The sequence below is a fragment of the Chiloscyllium plagiosum genome, unplaced genomic scaffold (assembly GCF_037043375.1).
Source record: "Chiloscyllium plagiosum isolate Xiang-an unplaced genomic scaffold, Cpla_swu_hap1 HiC_scaffold_2, whole genome shotgun sequence".
In the NCBI taxonomy this organism is placed as follows: domain Eukaryota; kingdom Metazoa; phylum Chordata; class Chondrichthyes; order Orectolobiformes; family Hemiscylliidae; genus Chiloscyllium; species Chiloscyllium plagiosum.
This window is the reverse complement of record NW_028270140.1, coordinates 33,581,470-33,606,465: the sequence shown is the minus strand read 5'-3', so window position 1 is coordinate 33,606,465 and position 24,996 is coordinate 33,581,470. Positions and strand designations below refer to the sequence as shown.

General features: G+C 45.4%; 1 protein-coding gene across 3 annotated transcripts in view; it reads left to right on the top strand.

The window, feature by feature from the left end:
* LOC122563055 (coronin-2B-like) overlaps nt 1-24,996 on the top strand; it is a 174,003-nt gene that overhangs the window by 123,662 nt on the left and 25,345 nt on the right. For all 3 annotated transcript variants that reach the window (XM_087995936.1, XM_087995942.1, XM_043716406.2), the window contains 4 exons: nt 2,153-2,257; nt 4,108-4,204; nt 6,937-7,049; nt 19,777-19,867. In XM_087995936.1, the coding sequence (XP_087852062.1) occupies nt 2,153-2,257; nt 4,108-4,204; nt 6,937-7,049; nt 19,777-19,867 (406 nt within the window). The remainder of the gene's footprint in view (nt 1-2,152; nt 2,258-4,107; nt 4,205-6,936; nt 7,050-19,776; nt 19,868-24,996) is intronic.

Below are 24,996 nucleotides of genomic sequence, written 5' to 3'. Positions count from 1 at the left end.
CTCCTCCCAGCCAGTTAAGTTGCATTCAGCACCACATTCTATCTTCTACAATAATTTTCAAAAAGTTAATTTGTAGGATGTAGGTGTCACTGATGTTTTATTGCCCAACTTCAATGTTGTGAATGTCTTGAACCATTGGAGTCTATCTGGTGTACAAACACCCACGGTGCAATTAGGGAGGGGCTTCCAGGATTTGGACTCAGTGATGGCGAAGGAAGAATGATGTAATTGCAAGTCAGGATGATGGGTCGCTTGGAGAGGAACTTTCAGATGGTGGTGCTCTGTACATCTGCTGCCCTTGTCCTTTTAAGTGGTCGAGGTCATGGGTTTGGGAGTGCTGTCAAAGAAGGCTTGACAAATTGATGCACTTATTCATGAGCATCAAAGATCAGGATGTAGACAAACCCTGGAACGATGTCTTCTGTTCATATTGGCAGCCACAACGCCTAGTGACATGAAGCAAGTCTGATTATTATGAATAATCATTACAGTATGTAAATATTTCAATGGATTTCATACTGTTAACAGTAAAGGAATCTTGGTGTTAAATTGTAGCTATTGTTTTCTAAGGATTTCAACTTTGAAATTCCATTCCTAAAATGTTTTTTTCTGATATTTTGAAATTGCATCAATAATGTAAAAATGATCCTTTTTTTAAATATTGGCTAATGGAATATCAGGATGCAGTGAGACCACCTGTTCTGGGATTTACTTGTAATTCATGGTTCACTGGCAAGGCCAGCATTTATTGCTCCTCCCTGAGAAGTTGTCTTCCTGATCCACTGCTGTCCAGTGTGGTGTCCTCTCTCAAGGGTAGAGTGGACCTCAGTTTAATTGAATCCTAAAAAAAAAGGCAAAAAAGAGTACTTCTGTGAAAGAGCTTGCTGAAGTAAACTGTCGGCAACAGGCCTATATTTTCCAAATTAATTCACTGTGTCAGTGATTGTGTGCCAGAAATGTTAATAGGGCAATGCTGCCCTCTTTTGACTGCACTCTAAAACTCCTTGATTCCTCGTTCTTACAAACCAATTTCTGTGGAAAATTCCAGTTCCCAGTTTTATAATCTCCTTTGAAAGAAAATTTTAATTCATCTTGATATCCTGTCATTGATGTGGATTGTTTCTGTTGGTCAATTTACCTTGTTTTATTTTCAGGTTCATACTTTCTTATTTTCCTGTGACCTCTATCAGTCAAGAATCAGAATCCCTACAGTGTGGAAACAGGCCCTTCGGCCCAACAAGTCCACACCGACCTTCAGAGTAACCGACCCACACCTATTACCCTATCATGTATTTGCCCCTGACTAATGCAGCTAACCTACACATCCCTATGGGCAATTTAGCATGGCCAATTGACCTAACCTGCACATCTTTGGAATGTGGGAGGAAACAGTTTCTTGAAATGGAGAAAGGTGACCAGTGGTGTTTCACAGGGGTCAGTGTTAGGGCCACTGTTGTTTGTGACTATAAAGCTATTGGATTGCTAACATGTTCACTCTTCCTTGGCTTCACAGGATACCTGCTGCCCTAATCCAGTTTGTCTGATACTTAACTCCAACAATGTGACTAATTCTCAACAGTCCTCTGGAATGATCAATCAATCATATCAAACCAGTACAAATAAAAAACACGAAACTAAACTGACCTAGGTATTAGATTTAAAAGCAACAAAAATAAGAAAACCCTGCGAAGTCCATAACTGCATAACCGATAGTAACCTATTGAATGAGGTTGCACCGTTTGCCATATTTCAGTCCAAGAAATGCCCTCTTCACCCCAAATTTTGTGGTTTGCTGTTCAACCACCGATGTAAAATTGGGCAATTTTCTTTAGTTCCTCATTTTTTAAAGCAACAATATAATTTTTTAAAAACCATTTTGTGGCAATCTTGTCCCCCTTTCCAAGTACAATGATGTGATTTATTCTAAAAAAGCTGAGATCTTTACCATCTGGAGGGATGTGGGCAGCAAAGACCTCTTTGCCTTTCTTTCGCGTTTTCACTTTCAGTTTTTTTCATGCATATTCCTTCAAGGAGTTCTGTTGAGTTAGACATGACTAATAAACTTAAATATGATACCTTATTTTTTAAGTGATTGAGTCAGCTGCCTTTTCTTCTCCTTTGCATTAATAAGCACTCCTTCTTATTAATTCAGGATGACCTATCTGTGCCTTTACGGGAGGAGGATCTGGACGGGTCCCTGGGAGTGCTTTTTCCATTCTATGACCCTGACACACACATGCTGTACTTGGCAGGAAAGGTAAGATCGCTGGCCTCACATTAAAGACAAGCTTTCGGGTAGATTCTTGCCAAGTCGATGCAGGGCAGTTTCATTAACAGGCAAGGTGATGTAGAATCGTATAGAACCTAGATGATAGTTTCCCATTGAAACAGAGATGACAGAAGTGCTGGAGAGAGTGAAAGATGAGGATTCTAAAGCATGCAAATGGACCTCTTCCCCCAAGTTATTAGCTTGGTAATAAAGACGATAATGATCCCATACTTCTTTATTATTCAGTGTCAAAGTGAACGCCATTCAGAATGACAGCAACCTATTTGCTTCCACTGTAAATACTTATCTTCAAGCAATCCATTCCACCTTGGCCAGGTTTCCAATGGAGGCTGCTAATCACAATGAGTTATTTGAGCAAACAATACAGGCGAGGTTGAAGTCAATGTCAATGAAAATCAGAAGAGGTGTGCAATCTCAAATCTGTTGAGATTTGTTTTGTTGTTGTTGGGTAAGGGCACTGAGGTTATGACTATAATAGTAAGTAAATGGGGTTAGGATGCAGATCAGCCATGATCTAAAGGACTGGGGCTAGAACAGCCTCAAGGGGTTGAATGGCCACCTTATGCTCTAATTTTGCACCATTCCTAAGGGGAATAGGCTGATGCAAAAATGCACCATTTACCATTTAGCTCCATGTCAAAATACACTCCTACTGAATGTTTAAGAACATTATTTCTAGACTGTTCATTCCCTTCTCATTAATTCTTTATCCTCCCTCTGCGATGGTTTACAAGTATTTTACATTTTAAGGTATCTTAAGTATTTCAGGCTGCCATTGGCATTATGCCTGTTTCAATCATGACAAATGTGAGATGAATTAATAACTGATTTCCTCTAACCTGTGTGAGAAACAGCTAACTAAACACTGCAAAGCATGTTAGTAATTTTCTTTGAACAGCAGTCAGATATATTATCATCTGGCATTGTCCCAGTGGCAGCCTTGGTGTAAAAGCTGGTTCTGTAAAAACACAGGGAGAAGAGGAGACTATACCGACCCTTGAACCTTTTCCACCATGCAGCAAGGCATGGTTGATCTGTGACCGAATTCCATCTTTCCACCTTTGCCTCAGATCACTTGATTTTGATTTGACAGCCAAAGGTATTATCAGTCCTGAGGTCAAAGTTAACAGATGATCTGACATTTACTGTCCTGTTGTGGCAGAGAATTCCAAATTACTACCACCTTGTGTGCAGAAATCTTTCCTAAATTCACTGTGACAACTCTGCGATGCAGACATTCCCAAAGAGATGACATGGTTTATTTCCAGAATTGTTTCTCTTTGTGTCTTGCTTCCAATCTTGAGCTGGCCTTTTAAGTTCCCTGAGCTGCTTTGTCAAATTCTATTCTATTGTTTTACCCCCGATATCCTTTGAGTGTATGGAATTATGGAAATATTGAGTGGGTGGCAGGAGACTTGCTTGTCTATCAAGTCTGTCTCGCACCATCCCCACCTCCGAAATATGTTTATACTAACTTTTTTTCTACCCTCCCAGCCTGTCCCCAGATGGGGCCAGGGTATGGAGTGTTCTTGTTAATTTTTTTTATATACATAAAACAGCACTTCCGACAGTGTGGGGCTAGATTATCTGCTTGATCTAGATTCGGACCCTTGCTGACCTGACCACAAGAGTAATATCTCTGCATGAGGCTGACCCTTTGCTCTGATGCATTTTACATCATTAATTTAAGGGAGCAATTATTCTGACATCATCCTTGTCTATCTGAGATTACAGTCTGTTAGAACATTTTCTGTATTGAAAGCTGCAACAATTACACACACCTCTCGTTACCTACTTTCATCCTTGCATTTTTCTAGGGTGAAGGAAATATCAGATATTATGAATTGAGCTCTGAGAAACCTTATCTACATTTCTTGATGGATTTTCGCTCATCATTTCCTCAAAAAGGAATGGGTATGTTTGCCTGGCTTGAGAGAATTTATTTAAAGTGATAAAAATCTTATTTTTTTTAAATGGTAAAACAATGTAAACCAGCAGTATTTATGATTGAGATGTAATTAATTACCAATGTCCAGTGAGTGGGCAATGATGATAATTGGCTAGTTAGGAAAAATAGCTTCCATTGGTGAATGGATAAAGACCTGAGGATCATAGGTTCAATATAATTGGTCAAAGAATCAATGAATGGGGAGGAACTTTTTCACGCAGCGAGTGCTTGGGATTGCAAGTGTATCGCCTGGGTATGTTGGAGGTTGGCTCAATTAAATTATGTAGGAGGGAATTGGATTAATTTTGGGGGAGGAAACCTTTCCAGAGCTAAGAGAGGGATGAGGTCAGGAAATGGCAGGGGCAATTCCTCCGTTGGCATTGACAGAATGGACCGAATGGCATAGTTCTGTGATTGTAGAGGTATTACCTCACTCCTTTTAGTGACGTTTGAAGAAATATATTGCCCTTCAATGTAATATTTCTTCAATGTAGGCACTGTTGAGGGATAAGGTGATGTAGCAAAGGAAGAGGTTATTTGGACCAACAACCTGCCAGCTCTTTGAAAGACCTACCCAAATCCCTGTGCATTGTGTATCAATAAGCACAAATACGAAAAAGAATTATTCTCATCCACCATCACATACAACCCTCCCCCCACCACCAGATATACACATAAACCTCTCATACCTCACATACACCACATACAACCATACAGACCACACACCCACGACCACCCCCCACCCTTGCTGCCACCACCCCCATGACATACACACACAGACTTCATACACATCACACACATGCACAAACATGCAGACCCGATATACACAACACACACAGACTATATACTCACACACCCTCTCCCACCATTGCTTACACATCACACACACGCATGCTTGCTACACCACACAGGTGCACACACATGTCACTGCTGCAAAATGCACATCCCCAGCTTCTCCAGTTTCTCCAAATAACTGCAGTTCCTATCCTAGATGCCATTTTGGTACATTCCCTCTGCACATTCCCCAGGCCTAGACAATCTGCAAACACGTGAATCAGTCATGGACCCTGGTTGCACTTGAGCTGTTGGCTGACTGGCCTCCTATCACATTGGACTTTATCACACAATGACTTGAATCATAGCAAATTCCAGTATTTGAGCATGAACAATTTTATTTTTTAGGAATTGAATCCATTCTGCGTATGTGTGGTACAATCAAAACAAAGATAATCTGTTGCTTGAGATTTTAGAAAGTGCCTGTTTTCATTAGAGTAATTACAGTGTGGAAACAGGCCCTTCAGCCCAACAAGTCCACACTGACTCACTCCCCTACATTTACCCCTTCACCTAACATTATGGGCAATTTAGCATGGCCAATTCATCTAACCTGCACATCTTTGGATTGTGGGAGGAAACCAGAGCACCTGGAGGAAACCCACGCAGACACGGGGAGAATGTGCAAACTCCACACAGAGAGTTGCCTGAGGCGGGAATTGAACCCGGGTCTCTGGCGCTGTGAGGCAGCAGTGCTAACCACTGTGCCACCATGCCGCCCAGATGTGGAGAACAGTGTCATTCCTCTGTGATTGCAATTCCACCCTGTTCCCTGCCTTTCTCCTCCATCTTCCCAGAAGTGTTCTGTTATTGTTAAATTATTAAGCTTGTGGCTAATATTTAACATTTGTTCACAAATCCAAGAGAGAGGATTTTGCTTCAGTTTTAAGTTCAAACTTCTCAAGGGCTTAATTTTTTTTCTTCCTTCTAATACTTCTGCAGCAAAACAGAAACGTGCCTCAAGCAACAAGGTGCATTTTAATTTCCCCATTAACACAATAAAATGTCCCAGTGAACTTTATGTGCGTGCTAACAAGTGAACCTTGACTCTGATCCATATGGGGAGATATTGTTCAAGAGGTCGGTTTTAAGGAGTGCCTTAAAGAAGGAAGGAAGTTAGAGAAGTGGGGAGGTTTTAGGGAGGATATTGGGGAGCTTAAATCCCAGGTAGCAAATGAAATCAGTGAAGGTCAAGGCCTGAATTGATCTTGGAGGGGTGTCTGGCTGAAGTTTGCATGTTTTCAGACAGGGAACCAATGAAAGTCAGCAAGGGCAGTGGCACAGGCCAAACCCGGGTTTGGTGTGAGTTGGCGTACCATGTCTTGGATGAGTTTGAGTTTATGGAAGCTATAAAGTGGGAAGCTGTCTCAGATGATCATTGAAACAGTCAGATTTAGATGTAACAGGGGCATATAGGTGGGGATTTCTGAAACAAGTCAGTGGAGACCGGTGCAGACGCAGTATGATTTGGTTACAGCATTGTGCTGTTTATTTTATATCTGAGTTATGCAGAGTTGATGCCCATCTCGGAGTGTGTACCAGCTTTTATTCACCACATTTTAAAGTATCTATTCCATTCTTCAGGTCCAGCTTTCTGCTCTTTTACTTTGCTGAGTCCATATGCAGTCTCAACCAATCAAGCACAGTGAGTCCCAATAGCAAACTGACCCTAATAATCAACACAAAATCAATGAGCCCACCACATTAAATGGATCTAAGCAACTTGATAGCCAATTACTTACTGATAGAGTATAACCCCTTCTTTGGGTGAGGAGAACTTGCAGCAACAGGAAGCTGCAGTCAGTGTTGGATGTGAAAGCCTACCAGCACTGGGTATAATTTTTATATTAATTTTAATTTGCAGGTGTAATGCCAAAGAGGGGCCTGGATGTCTCGATCTGTGAAGTCTTCAGGTTCTACAAATTAGTGACAATCAAGAGCCTTATTGAGCCCATCTCAATGATTGTACCTCGACGGGTAAGAAAAACATAGAAATACTGCCCAACTGGTCAGTGCTGGTCTCTATCCTACTATGAGCCTCTGCTACTCCTAATAGCCTTTCCTTCTCTTTCTCTCTCCCAAATGTTCCAAAGCGTCTCACAGGAATGTTATTGAGCACTGAACCATGTAAGGGGATTTGTTTGTTAGGTGACTAAAAGCTTGGTCAAAAAGAGGGGTGGCGATCGCACAGAGATTACCATTCCAATCTTTTTTTTCTTACATTATGTAGGAGCTCCACATTTCTGTCTTGTGGCTCTGATTACGGCTCGTCCATAGATGCCAAGCCCATAGTCTACATCTGATTGGTACCTCATAGTGCGGGATAGTTGGGGTAAAGATAAACCACTTTTTCACATCAGTCAATTGCAGTATTCTGTAATTTAAGTGTCCAGCATCATAGACAGCCACTTTGACAGCTCTTCTGAAAAGATATGTTTGTAAAGTAAGTGTCGGGGTACAAGTGGCAAGGAAATCAGATAAGTGATTATGGTATGTCAGAGTGAATAGGAAATATCTGGGTAAAGAGGGGTTATGTCCCAGGAAAGGATATGAAGTCTTGGGGGGAAGCCTTGGGCTTTGAATCCTGGGGCAGGGAAGAGTCTCCAATCCAGCAGTGGGGTGTGTTGGATCTTGGGTGCTGTTGGGTCAGGGTCTGGGTTGTATAAGGGTCCTGGAGAAAGTGTAATGGAGGAGGATGTGGTAAGTTGAGGGTCAGTTTAATTGTTATTCAGGAGTTAGACCAGCTATTTAACTTTTGCTGAGTAACTATTTTGTAGCCTTTTGAATGATCCGACTTAAATCGGGACTTTGAGGATTCCAGACACAAGGAAGTTGCCCAGCAGAATTGTCATTTTGAGTCATAGTCATGCAGCATGGAAACAGACCCTTGGGTCCAACTTGTCCATGAACTAGTCCCATTTGCCTGAGTTTGGCCTCATAACCTTTCATGCCCTGTCCAAATGTCTTGTAAATTTTGTAATTGTACCCACCTCTACCATTTCCTCTGGCAGCTGGTTCCATACAGGCATCGCCCTCTGTGTGTAAAAGTTATCCTGTAGGCCCCTTCTAAATTATTCCCCTGTCATCTTAAATCTATTCCCTTTAGGTTTTGAATGCCGCTCCAACCTGGGGGAAGACCTTGGCTATTCACCTTATCCATACCCCTCATTTTATAAACCTCTATAAAATCACCCCTCAGCCTCCGACGCCTCAGGAGAAAATGTCCCAGCCTTTCCAGCTTCTACTTGTAGCTCAAATCCTCCATTCCCTGTAACATTCTTGTAAATCCTTTATTGCAACCTTTCCAGTTTAATAGCAGCCTTCCTATAGCAATATTCCAAAAGAGGCCTCACCAATGCCTTGTACAGCCTTAACATGATGTCCCACCTCCTGTACTTAATGCTCTGACCTGTTTCTGGGTTAGAACCCTGTGCAATTTCTGAATGAGGAGCTTTCTTGGAGAGGAGAAAGTGAGGACTGCAGATGCTGGAGATCAGAGCTGAAAATGTGTTGCTGGAAAAGCGCAGCAGGTCAGGCAGCATCCAAGGAGCAGGAGAATCGATGTTTCAGCCATGAACCCTTCTTCAGGAATGTGGAAAGTGTGTCCAGCAGGCTAAGATAAAAGATAGGGAGGAGGGACTTGGGGGAGGGGCGTTGGAAATGCGATAGGTGGAAGGAGGTCAAGGTGAGGGTGATAGGCCGGAGTGGAGGTGGGGGCGGAGAGGTCAGGAAAAAGATTGCAAGTTAGGAAGGCAGTGCTGAGTTCGCGGGATTTGACTGAGACAAGGTTGGGGGAGGGGAAATGAGGAAACTGGAGAAATCTGAGTTCATCCCTTGTGGTTGGAGGGTTCCTAGGCAGAAGATGAGGCGCTCTTCCTCCAACTGTCGTGTTGCTATGGTCTGGCGATGGAGGAGTCCAAGGACCTGCGTGTACTTGGTGGAGTGGGAGGGGGAGTTAAAGTGTTGAGCCATGGGGTAGTTGGGTTGGTTGGTCCGGGTGTCCTAGAGGTGTTCTCTGAAACATTCTGCAAGTAGGCGGCCTGCCTCCCCAATATAGAGGAGGCGACATCGGGTGCAGCGGATGCAGTAAATGATGTGTGTGGAGGTGCAGGTGAATTTGTGGCGGATATGGAAGGATCCCTTGGGGCCTTGGAGGGAAGTAAGAGGGTAGATGTGGGTGCAAGTTTTGCATTTCTTGCGGTTGCAGGGGAAGGTGCCAGGAGTGGAGGCTGGGTTGGTGGGGGGTGTGGACCTGACAAGGGAGTCGCGGAGGGAGTGGTCTTTTCCAAACGCTGATAGGGGAGGGGAGGGAAATATATCCCTGGTGGTGGGGTCCATTTGGAGGTGGCGGAAATGACGATGGATGATACGATGTATATGGAGGTTGGTGGGGTGGTAGGTGAGGACCAGTGGGGTTCTGTCCTGGTGGCGATTGGAGGGGTGGGGCTCAACGGGGGAGGAGCGGGTTAGAGTGGGTGAGAGGGGTGGAGAGGTTGGACTAAGGGGGACAGGACTGTGTCGAGGTATACAGAGATGAGTTCAGTGGGGTAGGAGCAGACTGAGACAATGGGTCGGCTGGGTCCCCTCTCACCCACTCCAACCTCTCACCCTCAGACCCCTCTCACCCACTCCAACCTCTCACCCTCGGAACATGCAGCCCTCCACTCCCTCCGTTCCAACCCCAACCTTACTATCAAACCGGCAGACAAGGGAGGGCGCGGTAATAGTTTGGGCGTACCGACCTTTACACCGTTGAGGCTAAACGCCAGCTCGCGGACACCTCTCAGCCGCATCTGCTCCTTTCAAAGCTTTTGGATGCTGCCTGAACTGCTGTGCTCTTCCAGCACCACTAACCCAGGAGGAACAATTCCAATACCGTACAACCCAGATGGCCTCCTTCTTCAAAGACCGCAACTTCCCCCCAGACGTGATCGACGATGCCCTCCACCACATCTCCTCCACTTCCCGCTCCTCCGCCCTTGAGCCCCGCCCCTCCAATCGCCACCAGGACAGAACCCCACTGGTCCTCACCTACCACCCCACCAACCTCCATATACATCGTATCATCCATCGTCATTCCCGCCACCTCCAAATGGACCCCACCACCAGGGATATATTTCCCTCCCCTCCCCTATCAGGGTTCCGAAAAGACCACTCCCTCCGTGACTCCCTTGTCAGGTCCACACCCCCCACCAACCCAACCTCCACTCCCTGCACCTTCCCCTGCAACCGCAAGAAATGCAAAACTTGCGCCCACATTTCCCCCCCTTACTTCCCTCCAAGGCCCCAAGGGATCCTTCCATATCCGCCACAAATTCACCTGCACCTCCACACACATCATTTACTGCATCCGCTGCACCCGATGTCGCCCCCTCTATATTGGGGAGACAGGCCGCCTACTTGCGGAACGTTTCAGAGAACACCTCTAGGACACCCGGACCAACCAACCCAACCACCCTGTGGCTCAACACTTCAACTCCCCTTCCCACTCCACCAAGGACATGCAGGTCCTTGGACCCCTCCATCACCAGACCATAGCAACACAACAGTTGGAGGAAGAGCGCCTCATCTTCCGCCTAGGAACCCTCCAACCACAAGGGATGAACTCAGATTTCTCTAGTTTCCTCATTTCCCCTCCCCCCACCTTGTCTCAGTCAAATCCCTCTAACTCAGCACTGCCTTCCTAACCTGCAATCTTCTTCCTGACCTCTCCACCTCCACCCCCACTCTGGCCTATCACCCTCACCTTGACCCCCTTCCACCTATCGCATTTCCAACGCCCCTCCCCCAAGTCCCTCCTCCCTACCTTTTATCTTAGCCTGCTGGACAAACTTTCCTCATTCCTGAAGAAGGGTTCATGCCCGAAACGTCGATTCTCCTGCTCCTTGGATGCTGCGCTTTTCCAACAACACATTTTCAGCTTTCTTGGAGAGGTGAAGATACTGGGCTTGGGGAGAATTCATTGGAACATTCAGTTAGCACAGAATCAGCTGCATCAGGGATTCCACATGGTCCCAACAAAGAGCCCCACTCTGTATGGCTGCAGCAACTGTCTGACCATTGGAATATCGGGACCAGCATTCCAGCCGTGGCCAAACCAATGTTTGATGCAGGTTCACCAGAGCGAAATTATCCTTTTGACTGGTTTTCTGCCTCTCCCAGGAGACAACTTGACAGCTCATTAATGAGGTGAAGGACGATCAGAGTCATGATGTTTAGTTGCACCAAGACTTCTATCTGATGCTATTTTTGTGGTTTCTCAGATCTTCCTAAATGTAAGAACTAACTTAAGTGACTGTGACCACAAAACTATCCTCAGTTCTTATACTAAAAAAAATCCATCTCATTCATTCGCGTCCCTTAAGGAAGGGAATCTGTCATTCTTACCTGGTCTGGCCTACTTGTGACTCCAGACCTACAGCAATGTGGTTGACCTTTAACTGTCCTCTGAATTGGATGCCAGCCCACCCATACCCCATTAAAGCACTAGAACATATTTTCTGTGCTTTTGTGACAAATATTAATCCAATTTTGCAAAATGTAAGCTGCACTTCTTGTTCCCACTCAAATAAGTCTAGATTAGTTTGGATGGGAATAAGTACACTACATTTACCAAACTTTCAGTCTAAAGAAATCTGAGTCTCTCACTGTCCACATTTGAGATTTTGCAATGAAAGTTTCCATTGCTGCTTGTACATGTTTTGTTGATTTATAACATTTCAGGTCAGTACTTGGAAGATTTCTTTTGAAACAACCATTGTCTCTCCTCAAGAAAATAAATAGATTTTGATTGTTTCCGTTGGCGTAGTTTTTCTCTAAATAATAAACTGATGCCAATAAGCAATTTCCCACAGTGTTATGAATGAAGTAGCTCACTGAGCCCCCATTCCAAAGCACAACAACCTTTACCTGTAATCCCACCCGAGCCCTACCCTGAACACTTGCCGAACAACCATCTCATAACCCTTCCCATATACTCAGGCTGTGCACATTCCCTATTTCAACATACCTCACCCTCACCTCATCCTCTAATCCTTCCTTCATCCTACCCCAACCCCCTCATCTTCATCACTGTTCACCCTCACCCCCTGCACATTGTCCAGTTCAACCAATACCCCATCCTTACCCATTTCCCCCACTCAATTCCTCCCCTCCCCTCCTCCCAGGATAGCATAACCTAGCTTATCCTCCCCACCTATCCTATTCAGCCCCTGCTCATTCACTCTACCCTGTTCACATCCATGTACTCCCTCCCCATTTATCCCCTGCCACGTCAAGGCCTTTCTCCCCATCTCCCCATGCTGCCCCACTTCCTGTACTCCACCCCCAACCCCCCACCCTGGTGAAGGCTCTTCTCACCCTGTCCCCGTGCCTTGACTGTGCCTCTGCTGCACCACCCCGTCTCCCCAGGTCAAATCTCTTTTCCCCAAACCAAAAACTTTGTCAGACAATTGTACACAAATTGGTTGTTCATGCTATATAAGTAGCTTCATGTATTTGAGCCTGGCCCTGTGTCAAAGTTAATTTTTCAAAGACTACTTTTGTGATTTTTCAGGGACTACTTTTTCGATCTCACAAACACATTTGTTAGTTGATGCAGAAGAGTAGAAACACTACCTTCAGTATTTGTTTTACATATACAGTATTTCAACTCTTGCAGAAGCAGAATTTGAAGAACTCATCAATATCTTCAATTATCCACACTCGATTAAGTGTTATCCAGAAGAAACAAGGAAAGCATTAATTTACTACATAACACATTATTTAAACTAGCACCTTGCATAGCCCTCACCACAGTGTTTCCATCATTTATTCATAAACCTAGAACTTTTTTTATAGATATTTTTATTAGAAATTTAACACTTTTACAAGTTTACAAAAATAAACAAAACTCTCAAATATAAACATTGATATACAATTAAATCAAATATACAATAGCCAAAATTTAACAAAAGAAGAAAATGCCAAAAAAGAAAAAAAAACAAAACTCAACTGTCTACTAATCTAACCTACAACTAACCAGGGTGTATATTTAAGTCTCTTACATGCTCGGAATGTGTTAACATCAGATGTAATAAAACCCGTATTCGTGCGGGATTCCTCTCCTAAGGGGCCGTGGACCAGCCAGGTTTGTAATCTCAATTAAATAAAAGCCCTTGTTAGGATAGCCGAAATATCTGTATTTATGTAATTCAAGAAGGGCTGCCATATTTTATAAAATAATTCGGTCTTTCGGTGCACCATATTTGTAAGGAAGTCAAGGGGAATACATTCCATAATTAATCTGTGCCAATTTGAAAGTCCGGGGGGCCCTCAGCCACCCAGTTCACCAAAATATTTTTCCTTGCACAGAAAGAGAGAATAGAAAATAGTCTCTTCCCGTACATGTCCAGGGAGGGAAAGTTCGAAAAGCCCAAAAGGAGAGATACAGGGTCCACTTTAATTTCCGTTCCTAAAGTTTCTGTCAGGGTACTTGCTCCTTTAGTCCAATATATACGGATCTTATGACAGGTCCATAGGCAATGTACAAGAGTACCCACCTCTATTTTGCATTTGGGACACATTGGAGATGCTCCTGCTTTAAATTCTGCCAGTCGAACCGGTGCTATATGGGCCCTATGAAGTCTCTTCAGCTGGATAGCCTGGGTTCTGTTACAGATAGTAATTCTTCTAGTGTTTTCCCAAATATCATTCCACGTTTCTATAGAGATTTCTAGTCCCAGATCCTGATCCCATGTTTTAAGCAGATTATCCATATCTCCCGATACTTCATCATGTAGTAAATGATAAATAGTACTGACAGAAGATACCCCCATTGGTCGTAGGACACTACATTCTCTGTCTGATTTATAAAGAGTATCTAATAACGTAGTCTTCTTCTGTATATAGTCTCGAATTTGGAAGTATCGAAAGGGGTCACCATTAGGTAATCCGAATTTCTGACGCAGCTGTTCAAAAGACATCAGGACCCCATCCTTAAATAGGTCCCCTGGACATGAGATACCCCTGGATCTCCAGAGTTTAAAAGTGGCATCTGTAAACCCCGGTTGGAATCCCCATGCTCCCACTATCGGTGCATAAGGGGATGTTTTATGTGAATTACCCTCATTTTGCCGCATTATATTCCAAGCCTTAATTGTATTTAGTATTAATGGGTTTTTACAGCGATCTGTAATGATTTTCCTCTTGTCTGAAAATAAAAGGTTAATAAGTGGGTATTTTACTTGAGAGGCCTCGATGTCCAACCAGATTGATTGTGGATCAGACAAGATCCAATCAGCTATGTAACTTAATAGGGAACTTAACTGATATTTCCTAAAATCTGGGAAGTCCAATCCTCCCCTTGTCTGTGGAAGCTGTAGCTTCTTCAGCTTAATGAGGGGCCGTCTATGATTCCAGATAAAGGAACCCAGCCAGCCATATAATTTACGTAGAGTCGTCCTCGGCAGCATCACCGGAAGCATTCTCATAGGATATAAGAGACGGGGCAGGACATTCATTTTGATTAGTGCTATTCTACTCGACCAGGAAATTGGAAGGTCTCCCCATTGCTGGAGGTCCTGCCTTATCCTTTCCAGTAAATGCACAAAATTAGCTTTATACAACTGACCAAATACTGGAGTAATAAAAATGCCTAAATATAAGAAGCCCTCCAGGGACCAACGAAAGGGAAAAAGGGATCCGTCCACTAAATGGGGTGTCATAGCAAGGCCACCCATTGGCATAGCCTCCGATTTTGAAAAATTAATTTTATAGCCTGAGAATGCGCTAAATGTATTAATAACTTGGATTAGGCGAGGTATGGACATCAGAGGATTACTGAGGAATAGAAGAACATCATCTGGATAAAGGGTAATTTTATGTTTACCTGAACCAATCCTCGGGGCCGTTATATTAGGATCAGCTCATATAGCTTCTGCTAGGGGTTCAATTATTAGCGTAAATAACAATGGCGAGAGGGGACATCCCTGACGGCAAAAAACATATCAATTCTGGTATGACATTTATGTGGATTGGAGTAGAAAGAAAATTCTCTGCCCTGTGGATGAAGACATCTCCATACATCTACTAATCCTAATTCTTTGTTCAGATCCATCAATTGTCTAGATCTGGGAGATACTCCTGCAGTACTCTTGGGAATCCTATCTATTTCCGGATCCATAATACAATTATAGGGGGAGACTTTAATTGTATGACGGGCGCCAAAAGCCATCAATTTTGAAAAGGCTTCTGTTATAAATTTAAAGGGGTGTGCCGGGGGGGGGGGGGGGTGGAGTACAAATTTAAAATCCCATATTCCTCTCCATTTATGAGGGCTTTAATCAAAATATATCGTCCAGATTTGTCTTTTATCTGCTTTAGGATTTTGAAAGGGAAATTCTTCCGAGCAAGAATAACAACTCCCCTGCTTTTTGAGCTAAAAGAAGAAAAAAAGGCCTGATCAAATCCACCCTGTCATAATTTCAAGTGTTCTTTATCCAACAGGTGTGTCTCCAGTAGGAGAGCTATATCAACTCTTTCTTTCTTAAGATTTGATAATATTTTCTTCCTTTTGACTGGCGAATTACTCCCCTTGACATTCCAGGTGCACCACTTAACCGACTGATCAACCATAATCATCCGGGCAAATCCGAGACCCCTCGGGATGGGAAACCCTATCCAGAACATCCTGAGCGTAGAGCATATAAAATTTACAAAAATAAAGGCTCTCTAATACACTCACAACAGTATAATAAAAAACTATTCCTAAATAAAAAAAAATAAAACGTATCTAAGTGGAGGTTTTCCCCCTTGTTCTGGGGGGTGTCACTTCCTCTCCAAAAGTCCATCATATCCTCTCCCAACCAATGCCCCACCCTTGACCCAGGCGCTCCTCAATACAATGAGGAGAATTCAGATATAATACAAAGCTAGAGTTAACAGTGAGCACCCTACCCCCACCCATACCAACACCTGGATATATTTGGTAATGTTAATACCATATATAAACATATAACTATAAAATTACAACCTCAACAAATAATAATTAAATATACTAATACAAACTAACAAAGGAGAAACAACCCCGCTCCTAAAGACAGAGGTAAAATAAAATAAGGTAACCACCTCCCCCCACCAACATTAACCAAACCCCCCAGCTTATATATACATACATACATATACATACATCCCACATATATACATAAAATAATAAAAGAAAACAACCCCAAGGGGTGGGAGAAAATCAAATCCCTCTCCCCACCCCCCATGATATTATTAAACAGTAAGGTGAAAAAAAAGGGGGGGGATATAAACCAAAGCGGGGGGAAAGGCAAACCAACATCCATTATCTCTTACAGTTTATCTAAGAGAGTCCAAGAATTCCTTAGCCTTTTCTGGCGATCCGAAGTTATACACGGATCCTTCATGGTTAAAGCATAGCGTCACTGGGTAGCGTAAGGAGTACTGAATATTTAAGTCCCTAAAACGCTTCTTCGCCTCGTCGAATGCCTTCCTCTTTCGGACTAGAACTGGGGAAAAGTCCTGGAATAACATGATCTTGGATCCTTTATAGATCATGGCTTGGGGGTCTTTTCCAAGATTTCTAGAGGCTTCTAGGAGTATCTGCCTCTCCTTGTAGCTCTGCAGCCGGATCAGGACCGGGCGTGGGCGCTGGTTCGAGCTGGGCCCGCGTACTGCGACCCGGTAGGCCCATTCCACCCTTACCTGGCCTGATCCAGCCTCCAGATTTAAAAGCTGTGGCAGCCACTGCTCGAGGAATGCTGTAAGCTGGCCTTCCTCTTCCCGTTCGGGAAGGCCCAGCAAACGAATATTTTTTCGACGACCTCGATTATTGAGGTCGTCAATGCAATTCTCTAAGGTCCGGACTCGCTGTTCGAGAGTCCAGACCTGATCCACGGCCGATGGCGCTGTAGTTTTGGAGTTCGCGGCCTTTAGCTCCGCCCCTCCGACTCGGCGCTCAACTTCTTTAACGTCTCGGTCGTGCTTCTGCAGCGCGGCCGAGAGTGAGTCCCATCGATTTCGGGATTCTTTGATGAAAGCGTCGATCTTCGCATCCAGTTTGGAGATCATTTCTACAAGGCTTGTCACCGTAGGTAAGTCCCCCGGGGCGGCTGTGGACGCCTTAGCTGCAGCTGGAGAGGGTGGGGGACGAGTTCCTGCTTGCTGAGAGCTGCGGGCTCCCTTCCCTTTAGTCATTTTTACTAAAGATTAGATTGTTTAAATTTAATATTAAACAACTAATTAAATTAAACAGCTATTATAAATGATTTGGTGAGTGTGGTGGGGGTGGGTGATCCACTTTACCCAAGTCTTGGGAGGAGCACTGTAGACTCAAACTTGCTGGGTCGCCGCCATCTTGGATCCCCCCACCTAGAACATTTTAACCAGGTAGTTACTAGCTTTTTTGCTATGTTTTTGACCTTGATCATAGATCTAAATGAACATTGTTCATTTTTGTAGCATTGATTACATTTTCCCAATATAGTAGCTTCTGAACATAATCTTAAACTAGAAATTCCACACTGATTTGCAAGGAATGAATTCCCTCAGTGATTTCAAGTTTTGCCGCCTCCCAGTGAGGTCCGTGTTCTGCTTTTGACTGGTTGAAACTGTTCTGTCTCCTTTGTAGCTTCCTTCTGTTTAACATTGCAGTGGCTGCCCTCTCCCTGACACCTTGTAGTCTACCTCTACCTGACTTGCAACCTCCTTCTGTCCGACTCTCCAACTTGCAGCTTCCTCCTTCTCTCTCTCTCCGTATATTCTTCTCTTTTGCATCCTGTGTAAAATGCAGCCCCCTCCAGCTCACCTATGACAGCAAGGAGGCATTGCTCAGACACAACTGAGAGTAACCTCTAGATCCGTCTTCTGGGATCCAGCTATGTTCTGGCTCCCAGAGGCAATCATCCAAGGTCTGAACCTGACCAAACATAAATGCAGTGACTTGCTCTCCTGGGCTATAAGACATAGGAGCAGAAGTTAGGCCATTCAGCCCATCAGTCTGCTCCGCCATTCAATCATGGCTAACATGTTTCTCAACCCCATTCTCCCACTTTTCCCTTGTAACCCTTGATCCCCTTGATACTCAAGAACCTGTCTATCTCAATCTTAAATGTACTCAATGCCCTAGCCTCCACAGCCTTGTGGCAATGAATTCCATAGATTCACCACTCTAGTTGAAGCAGTTGCTCCTTATCTCCTTTCTAAAGTTATTCCCTTTACTCTAAGGCTCTGTCCTTGGGTCTTAGTCTCTCCTAACAATGGAAACATCTTACCAACATCTATTCTCTTCCAGGCCATTCAGTATTCTTTATGTTTCAATTAGATCCCTCCTCATCCTTCTAAACTCCATTGCATATAAACCCGGAGTCCTCAAATGTTCCTCATATGTTAAGCTTTTCATTTCTGGGATCGTTCTCATAAACCTCCTCTGAGCACACTCCATGGCCAGTATATCCTTCCTGAGATATGGGGCCCAAAACTGTACATAATACTCCAAATGTGGTCTGACTAGATCCTTACAGAACCTCAGAAGTACATCCCCTCTTTTATATTCAAGTCTTCTCAAAGTAAATGCCAGCATTGCATTTGCCTTCCTAACTACTGACTTGAGAGAATCCTGGACTTGAATTCCCAGTGCACTTCAGACTTCTGAATTTTCTCCTCATTCAGAAAATATTACATGCCTCTAATTCTTCCTGCCAAAGTGCATGACTTCAAACTTTCCCACATTATACTCCATCTTCCGTTTCTTTGCCCACTCTCCTAAACCGTCCAGATCTTTCTGCAGCCTCCCTGGCTCCTCAATGCTACCTATCCCTCTATCTATCTTTGTATCATCTGCAAATTTAGCCAGAATGCTCTCAGTTCCTTCATCTAGATCGTTAATGTAAAAAGTGAAAAGCTGTGGTCCCAACATTCAGCCTTGCGGAACACCACTGTCACCGGCGGCCATCCTGAGAAGGACCCTTTTATCCCCACTCCCACACCCCCCCCCCCCCTTTCTGCTAGACAGCCAAGATTCTATCCATGCTAGCACCTTGCCTCTGACACTGGGCCCTTATCTTACTCAGTCGCCTCCTGTGCAGCACCTTGTCGAAGGCCTTCTTGAAGTCCAGATAGATAATATCCATAAGTTCTCCTTGATCTAACCTTGCTTGTTACTTCCTCAAAGAATTCTAGCAAATTTATCAGGCATGACTTCCCCTCAATGAAACCAGGCTGACTTTGCCCTAATTTATAATACCCCTCCAAGTCTTCGGAAAACTCATCCTCCACAATGGATTCCAGGATTTTACATACGACTGAGGTCAGGCTAATTGGTCTGTAATTTTCTGTCCTTTGCCTTACTCTCTTTTTAAACAGGGGTGCCATATTAGTGATTTTCCAGTCCTCTGGAACATGCCCTGATTATAATGATCCCTGAAACATCACCACTAATGCCTTCACTATCTCTTCAATTATCTTCATTAGAACTCTGGGGCGTGGTCCATTTGATGTGAGTGAAGGCTAGGTGATAGGCCATCAGAGACTTGGATAAGCTCAGGTCTGTGGCAGGTGGAAAGTGGGAGACCATAACAGGTAAAATTGGACTTGAAAAGTATTCTAAAGAAGCCAGAGATTGCATGCAATTGTTATGATGGACAAAGGATACTGATGCAGATGCAGCCAATACAGTCATTCTATATCCCCATGTATCTTGCAGTCTGAATCATACCAGGATGATATCTATCCAATGACAGCCGGAGCACAGCCAGCAATGACTGCACAAGAATGGCTCAGTGGAGCCAATAAAGGTCAGTCTTAGACATGTTTTACTTGGCTAAGTCTTCTGAAAAACATTAACTTTAACGATGTCGTCATCAAAGCACGTTTATTTTCTGGTCTAGGCCAAGACTGCCCTTTTAGAGCACATGACATTAATGATTGTAAAAGATTCTGACCACCTTAGACCATGGACATGGTGTGTGAGGTTGACAATGTGGAGAGCTTGATCGTTCTTCTGAAATTTATTGTTCACTTTGTTAACTCTAAACCTTACTGATATAGTGCGATGATGCACCCCCCTGTTACCCACCTTGCTGTCAGGATTGTGGTGTTGTACCATGATGTTGGTCATCTGTGCTTTTTGTGGGGTCTGACTTGTACACGTGCCCCATGTCTTCTGGGGCCACCTAGTTTACAGATTTCTAGAAAAAGCTGGACAGCTCTTGGTAGGTGCAAGCAATCACATCAATTATAGATCCTCTAGGTTTGATGCTGCTTGGTGACTACAGCAATAGTTGAGAGCACAAAAAAAATACATAATTTTTATTGGCTTGCTGCTATCGTTTCATACTTGTGTCCTGTTTCAAGTAATGTGTCAACTGTGTGGCTTTTTCCTTAGCCCAAAGATCCTTCCTAAAATCCGCAAGTCTCTCACCATCACCAGCACACCATGCAAGACTCCCCAGCCAGGGAAGCAACCTCTCAACATCTTCTTTTTCTGGATAACCTCTAAACTCCAGCATCTCAGTTTCATTTAGTCTGTCAGTCATCCCACTTGTGTTCTACAGGGAAAGGTAGTGTTCTGATGTATGTCACTTATTAGAAAACTCAACATTTGTTCAACACAAAGTCTATTTGTACATGATTACAGAGTACATATGGATCTGGGAAGCTAGGGAGGAGATAGCAGAGCCTCTGGCTTTGATATTTGAGTCGTCATTGTCTACAGGTTTGGTACCAGAGGACTGGAGGATTGCAAATGTTGTGCCCTTGTTCAAGAAGGGCAGTAAAGATGACCCAGATAATTGTAGACCAGTGAGCCTTACTTCTGTTGTAGGAAAGGTTTTGGAAAGGATTATAAGAGATAAAATTTATAATCATCTAGCAAGCAACAATTTGATTTCAGATAGACAGCATGGTTTCGTCAAGGGCAGGTCGTTTCTCACAAACTTCATTGAGCTTTTTGAGAAGGTGACCAAGCATGTAGATGAGGGTAGGGCAGTTGACGTGGTATACATGGACTGCAATAAAGCCTTCGATAAGGCTGTTGGATAAAATGCAGGGGCATGGAATTGAGAGTGATTTAGCAGTTTGGATTAGAAACTGGCTTTCTGAAAGAAGGCAGCGATTGGTGGTTGATGGAAAATATTCAGTCTGGAGTCCAGTTACTAGTGGTGTGCCACAAGGATCTGTTTTGGGACCACTGCTGTTTGTAATTTTTATAAATGACATAGACACAGGCATAGGGAGGTGGATTAGTAAATTTGCAGATGGCACTAAAGTCGGTGGAGTAGTGGACAGTGTGGAAGAATGTTACAGATTGCAGGGGGACTCAGATAACTGCAGAATTGGGCTGAGAGGTGGCAAATGGAGTTCAATGCAGCTAAATGTGAGGTGATGCACTTTGGGAAGAATAACAGGAAGGCAGAGTACTGGGTCGATAGAAAGATTCTTGGTAGTGTGGATGTGCAGAGGGATCTTGGAGTCCATGTACATAGATCCCTCAAAGTTGCCACCCAGGTTGATAGAGCACAGCAATTCAGGTAGCATCCGAAAAGCTTCGAAATCGACGTTTCGGGCAAAAGCCCTTCATCAGGAATAAAGGCAGAGAGCCTGAAGCGTGGAGAGATAAGCTAGAGGAGGGTGGGGGTGGGGATAGAGTAGCATAGAGTACAATAGGTCAGTGGGGGAGGAGATGAAGGTGATAGGTCAGGGAGGAGAGGGTGGAGTGGATAGGTGGAAAAGGAGCTGGGCAGGTCGGACAAGTCCGGACAAATCAAGGGGATCATGTTGCTGGAGGTTAGAAACTAGGATGAGGTGGGGGAAGGGGAAATGAGGAAGCTGTTGAAATCCACATTGATGCCTTGGGGTTGAAGCTTCCGAGGCGGAACAGTACAGACTACAGATTCAAAAACACCAGCAACAGTTCTCCTTCAAGATCCTCCGCTCCACGCTTGCAGCAATGCGCCGGCACCTAACCTCTCTACAGTCTGCCCTACCTCAGCTGACGGCCACACTCTCTCAGAATTGCAAAGGACCCACTCTGTACTACATCCTCAGGAGAATCCATACTCTCAACAAACAGTATTTCAATTCCATCTCAAACATCAAAAGCTGTAAGTACAACAAACTTTTATCTACCCACCTCCATAACCAGCGCTCCTCAAACAATCCAGAAGATTCCCCTGGCCTCGGAAACACCATTAGCCATGCGGCTGATGCAGCTACCACCCCCATGCTGATTGATGATGTCACTTCTGCCCCCATCATGGCCACTCCCACAGCCACTTCCGCCCCTCACATCATCGCTGATGCCACACGCTCAGTGACTTCCACCACCCCTACTGCCGTGTCTGCCACCACTTCCACCCCCACCAGCGCCACTCACCTGCATTCTGCTGACACGCCTCCCACAGACCCCACTGTCACTATTCCCACCCCCCAGAACCCCGAGGGGAACACTACCCCTGCTCATGACTCTACCCCCATTCCCCACCATCATACCCACTCCAGGTACTGGCTCCGACCCCACTCCCAGCTCTACACCCACACCAGCTCCCAGCCCAGCCGAGTTTTCACCATCCCTCCAGACCTCCCCCTCACTGAGGACGAACGATCAGTCCTCAGCAAAGGACTCACCTTCGTCCCCCTCCGTCCACGCATCAATGAATTTAATACACGCCGTGACATCGAACAATTCTTCCGTCGCCTCCGCCTCCGAGCTTACTTTCACAATCAGGACTCCCGCCCACCTTCTGAGGACCCCTTCGCCCACCTCCAATGCACTGCATCCACCTGGACACCCCGCGCTGGCCTATTACCTGCCCTCGACCTCTTCATTTCCAACTGCCGCCGGGACATTAACCGCCTCAACCTGTCGACCGTCCTCCCCCACTCCAACCTCTCACCCTCACAACGCGCAGCCCTCCAATCCCTCTGCTCCAATCCTGACCTCACCATCAAGCCAGCGGACAAAGGGGGCGCAGTGGTAATTTGGCGCACTGACCCCTACATCGCTGAAGCCAAACGCCAACTCGAGGACACCTCTTCCTACCGCCCACTTGACCATGACCCCACCCCCCATCACCAAACCATCATCTCCCAGACCATACAGAACCTCATCACCTCAGGAGATCTCCCACCCACAGCTTCCAACCTCATAGTCCGGGAACCCCGCACTGCCCGGTTATACCTCCTTGCCAAGATCCACAAGCCTGGCCGACCCATTGTCTCAGCATGCTCCTGCCCCACTGAACTCATCTCTACCTACCTCGACACTGTCCTATCCCCCCTAGTCCAGGAATTCCCCACATACGTTCGAGACACCACCCACGCCCTCCACCTCCTCCAAGACTTCCGTTTCCCCGGCCCCCAATGCCTCATCTTCACCATGGATATACAATCCCTCTACACCTCCATCCGCCATGACCAGGGCCTCCAAGCCCTCCGTTTTTTCCTCTCCAGACGTTCCCAACAGTACCCCTCCACCGACACACCCATTCGTTTGGCCGAACTGGTCCTCACCCTTAACAATTTCTCCTTTGAATCCTCCCACTTTCTCCAGACCAAAGGGGTAGCCATGGGCACACGTATGGCCCCCAGCTATGCCTGTCTCTTTGTTGGCTACGTAGAGCAGTTGATCTTCCGTAATTACACCGGCACCACTCCCCACCTCTTCCTCCGCTACATTGATGACTGCATTGGCGCCACCTCGTGCTTCCGCGAGGAGGTTGAGCAATTCATCAACTTCACCAACACATTCCACCCTGACCTTAAATTTACCTGGACCATCTCTGACACCTCCCTCCCCTTCCTGGACCTCTCCATCTCCATCAGTGACGACCAACTTGACACTGACATTTCTACAAACCCACCGACTCCCACAGCTACCTGGATTACACCTCTTCCCACCCTACCTCTTGCAAAAATGCCATCGCGTATTCCCAATTCCTTCGCCTCCACCGTATCTGCTCCCAGGAGGAGCAGTTCCACCATAGAACACACCAGATGGCCTCCTTCTTTAGAGACCGCAATTTCCCTTCCCACGTGGTTAAAGATGCCCTCCAACGCATCTCGTCCACATCTTGCACCTCCGCCCTCAGACCCAACCCCTCCAACTGCAACAAGGACAGAACGCCCCTGGTGCTCACCTTCCACCCTACCAACCTTCGCATAAACCAAATCATCCGCCGACATTTCCGCCACCTCCAAACAGACCCCACCACCAGGGAGATATTTCCCTCCCCACCCCTCTCCGCCTTCCGCAAAGACCATTCCCTCCGTGACTACCTGGTCAGGTCCACGCCCCCCTACGACCCACCCTCCCATCCTGGCACTTTCCCCTGCCACCGCAGGAACTGTAAAACCTGTGCCCACACCTCCTCCCTCACCTCCATCCAAGGCCCTAAAGGAGCCTTCCACATCCATCAAAGTTTTACCTGCACATCCACTAATATCATTTATTGTATCCGTTGCTCCCGATGCGGTCTCCTCTACATTGGGGAGACTGGGTGCCTCCTAGCAGAGCGCTTTCGGAACATCTCTGAGACACCCGCACCAATCAACCAAACCGCCCCGTGGCTCAACATTTCAACTCCCCCTCCCACTCTGCCGAGGATATGGAGGTGCTGGGCCTCCTTCACCGCCGCTCCCTCATCACCAGACGCATGGAAGAAGAACGCCTCATCTTCCGCCTCAGAACACTTCAACCCCAGGGCATCAATGTGGATTTCAACAGCTTCCTCATTTCCCCTTCCCCCAACCTCATCCTAGTTTCTAACCTCCAGCAACATGATCCCCTTGACTTGTCCGTACTTGTCCGACCTGCCCAGCTCCTTTTCCACCTATCCACTCCACCCTCTCCTCCCTGACCTATCACCTTCATCTCCTCCCCCACTGACCTATTGTACTCTATGCTACTCTATCCCCACCCCCACCC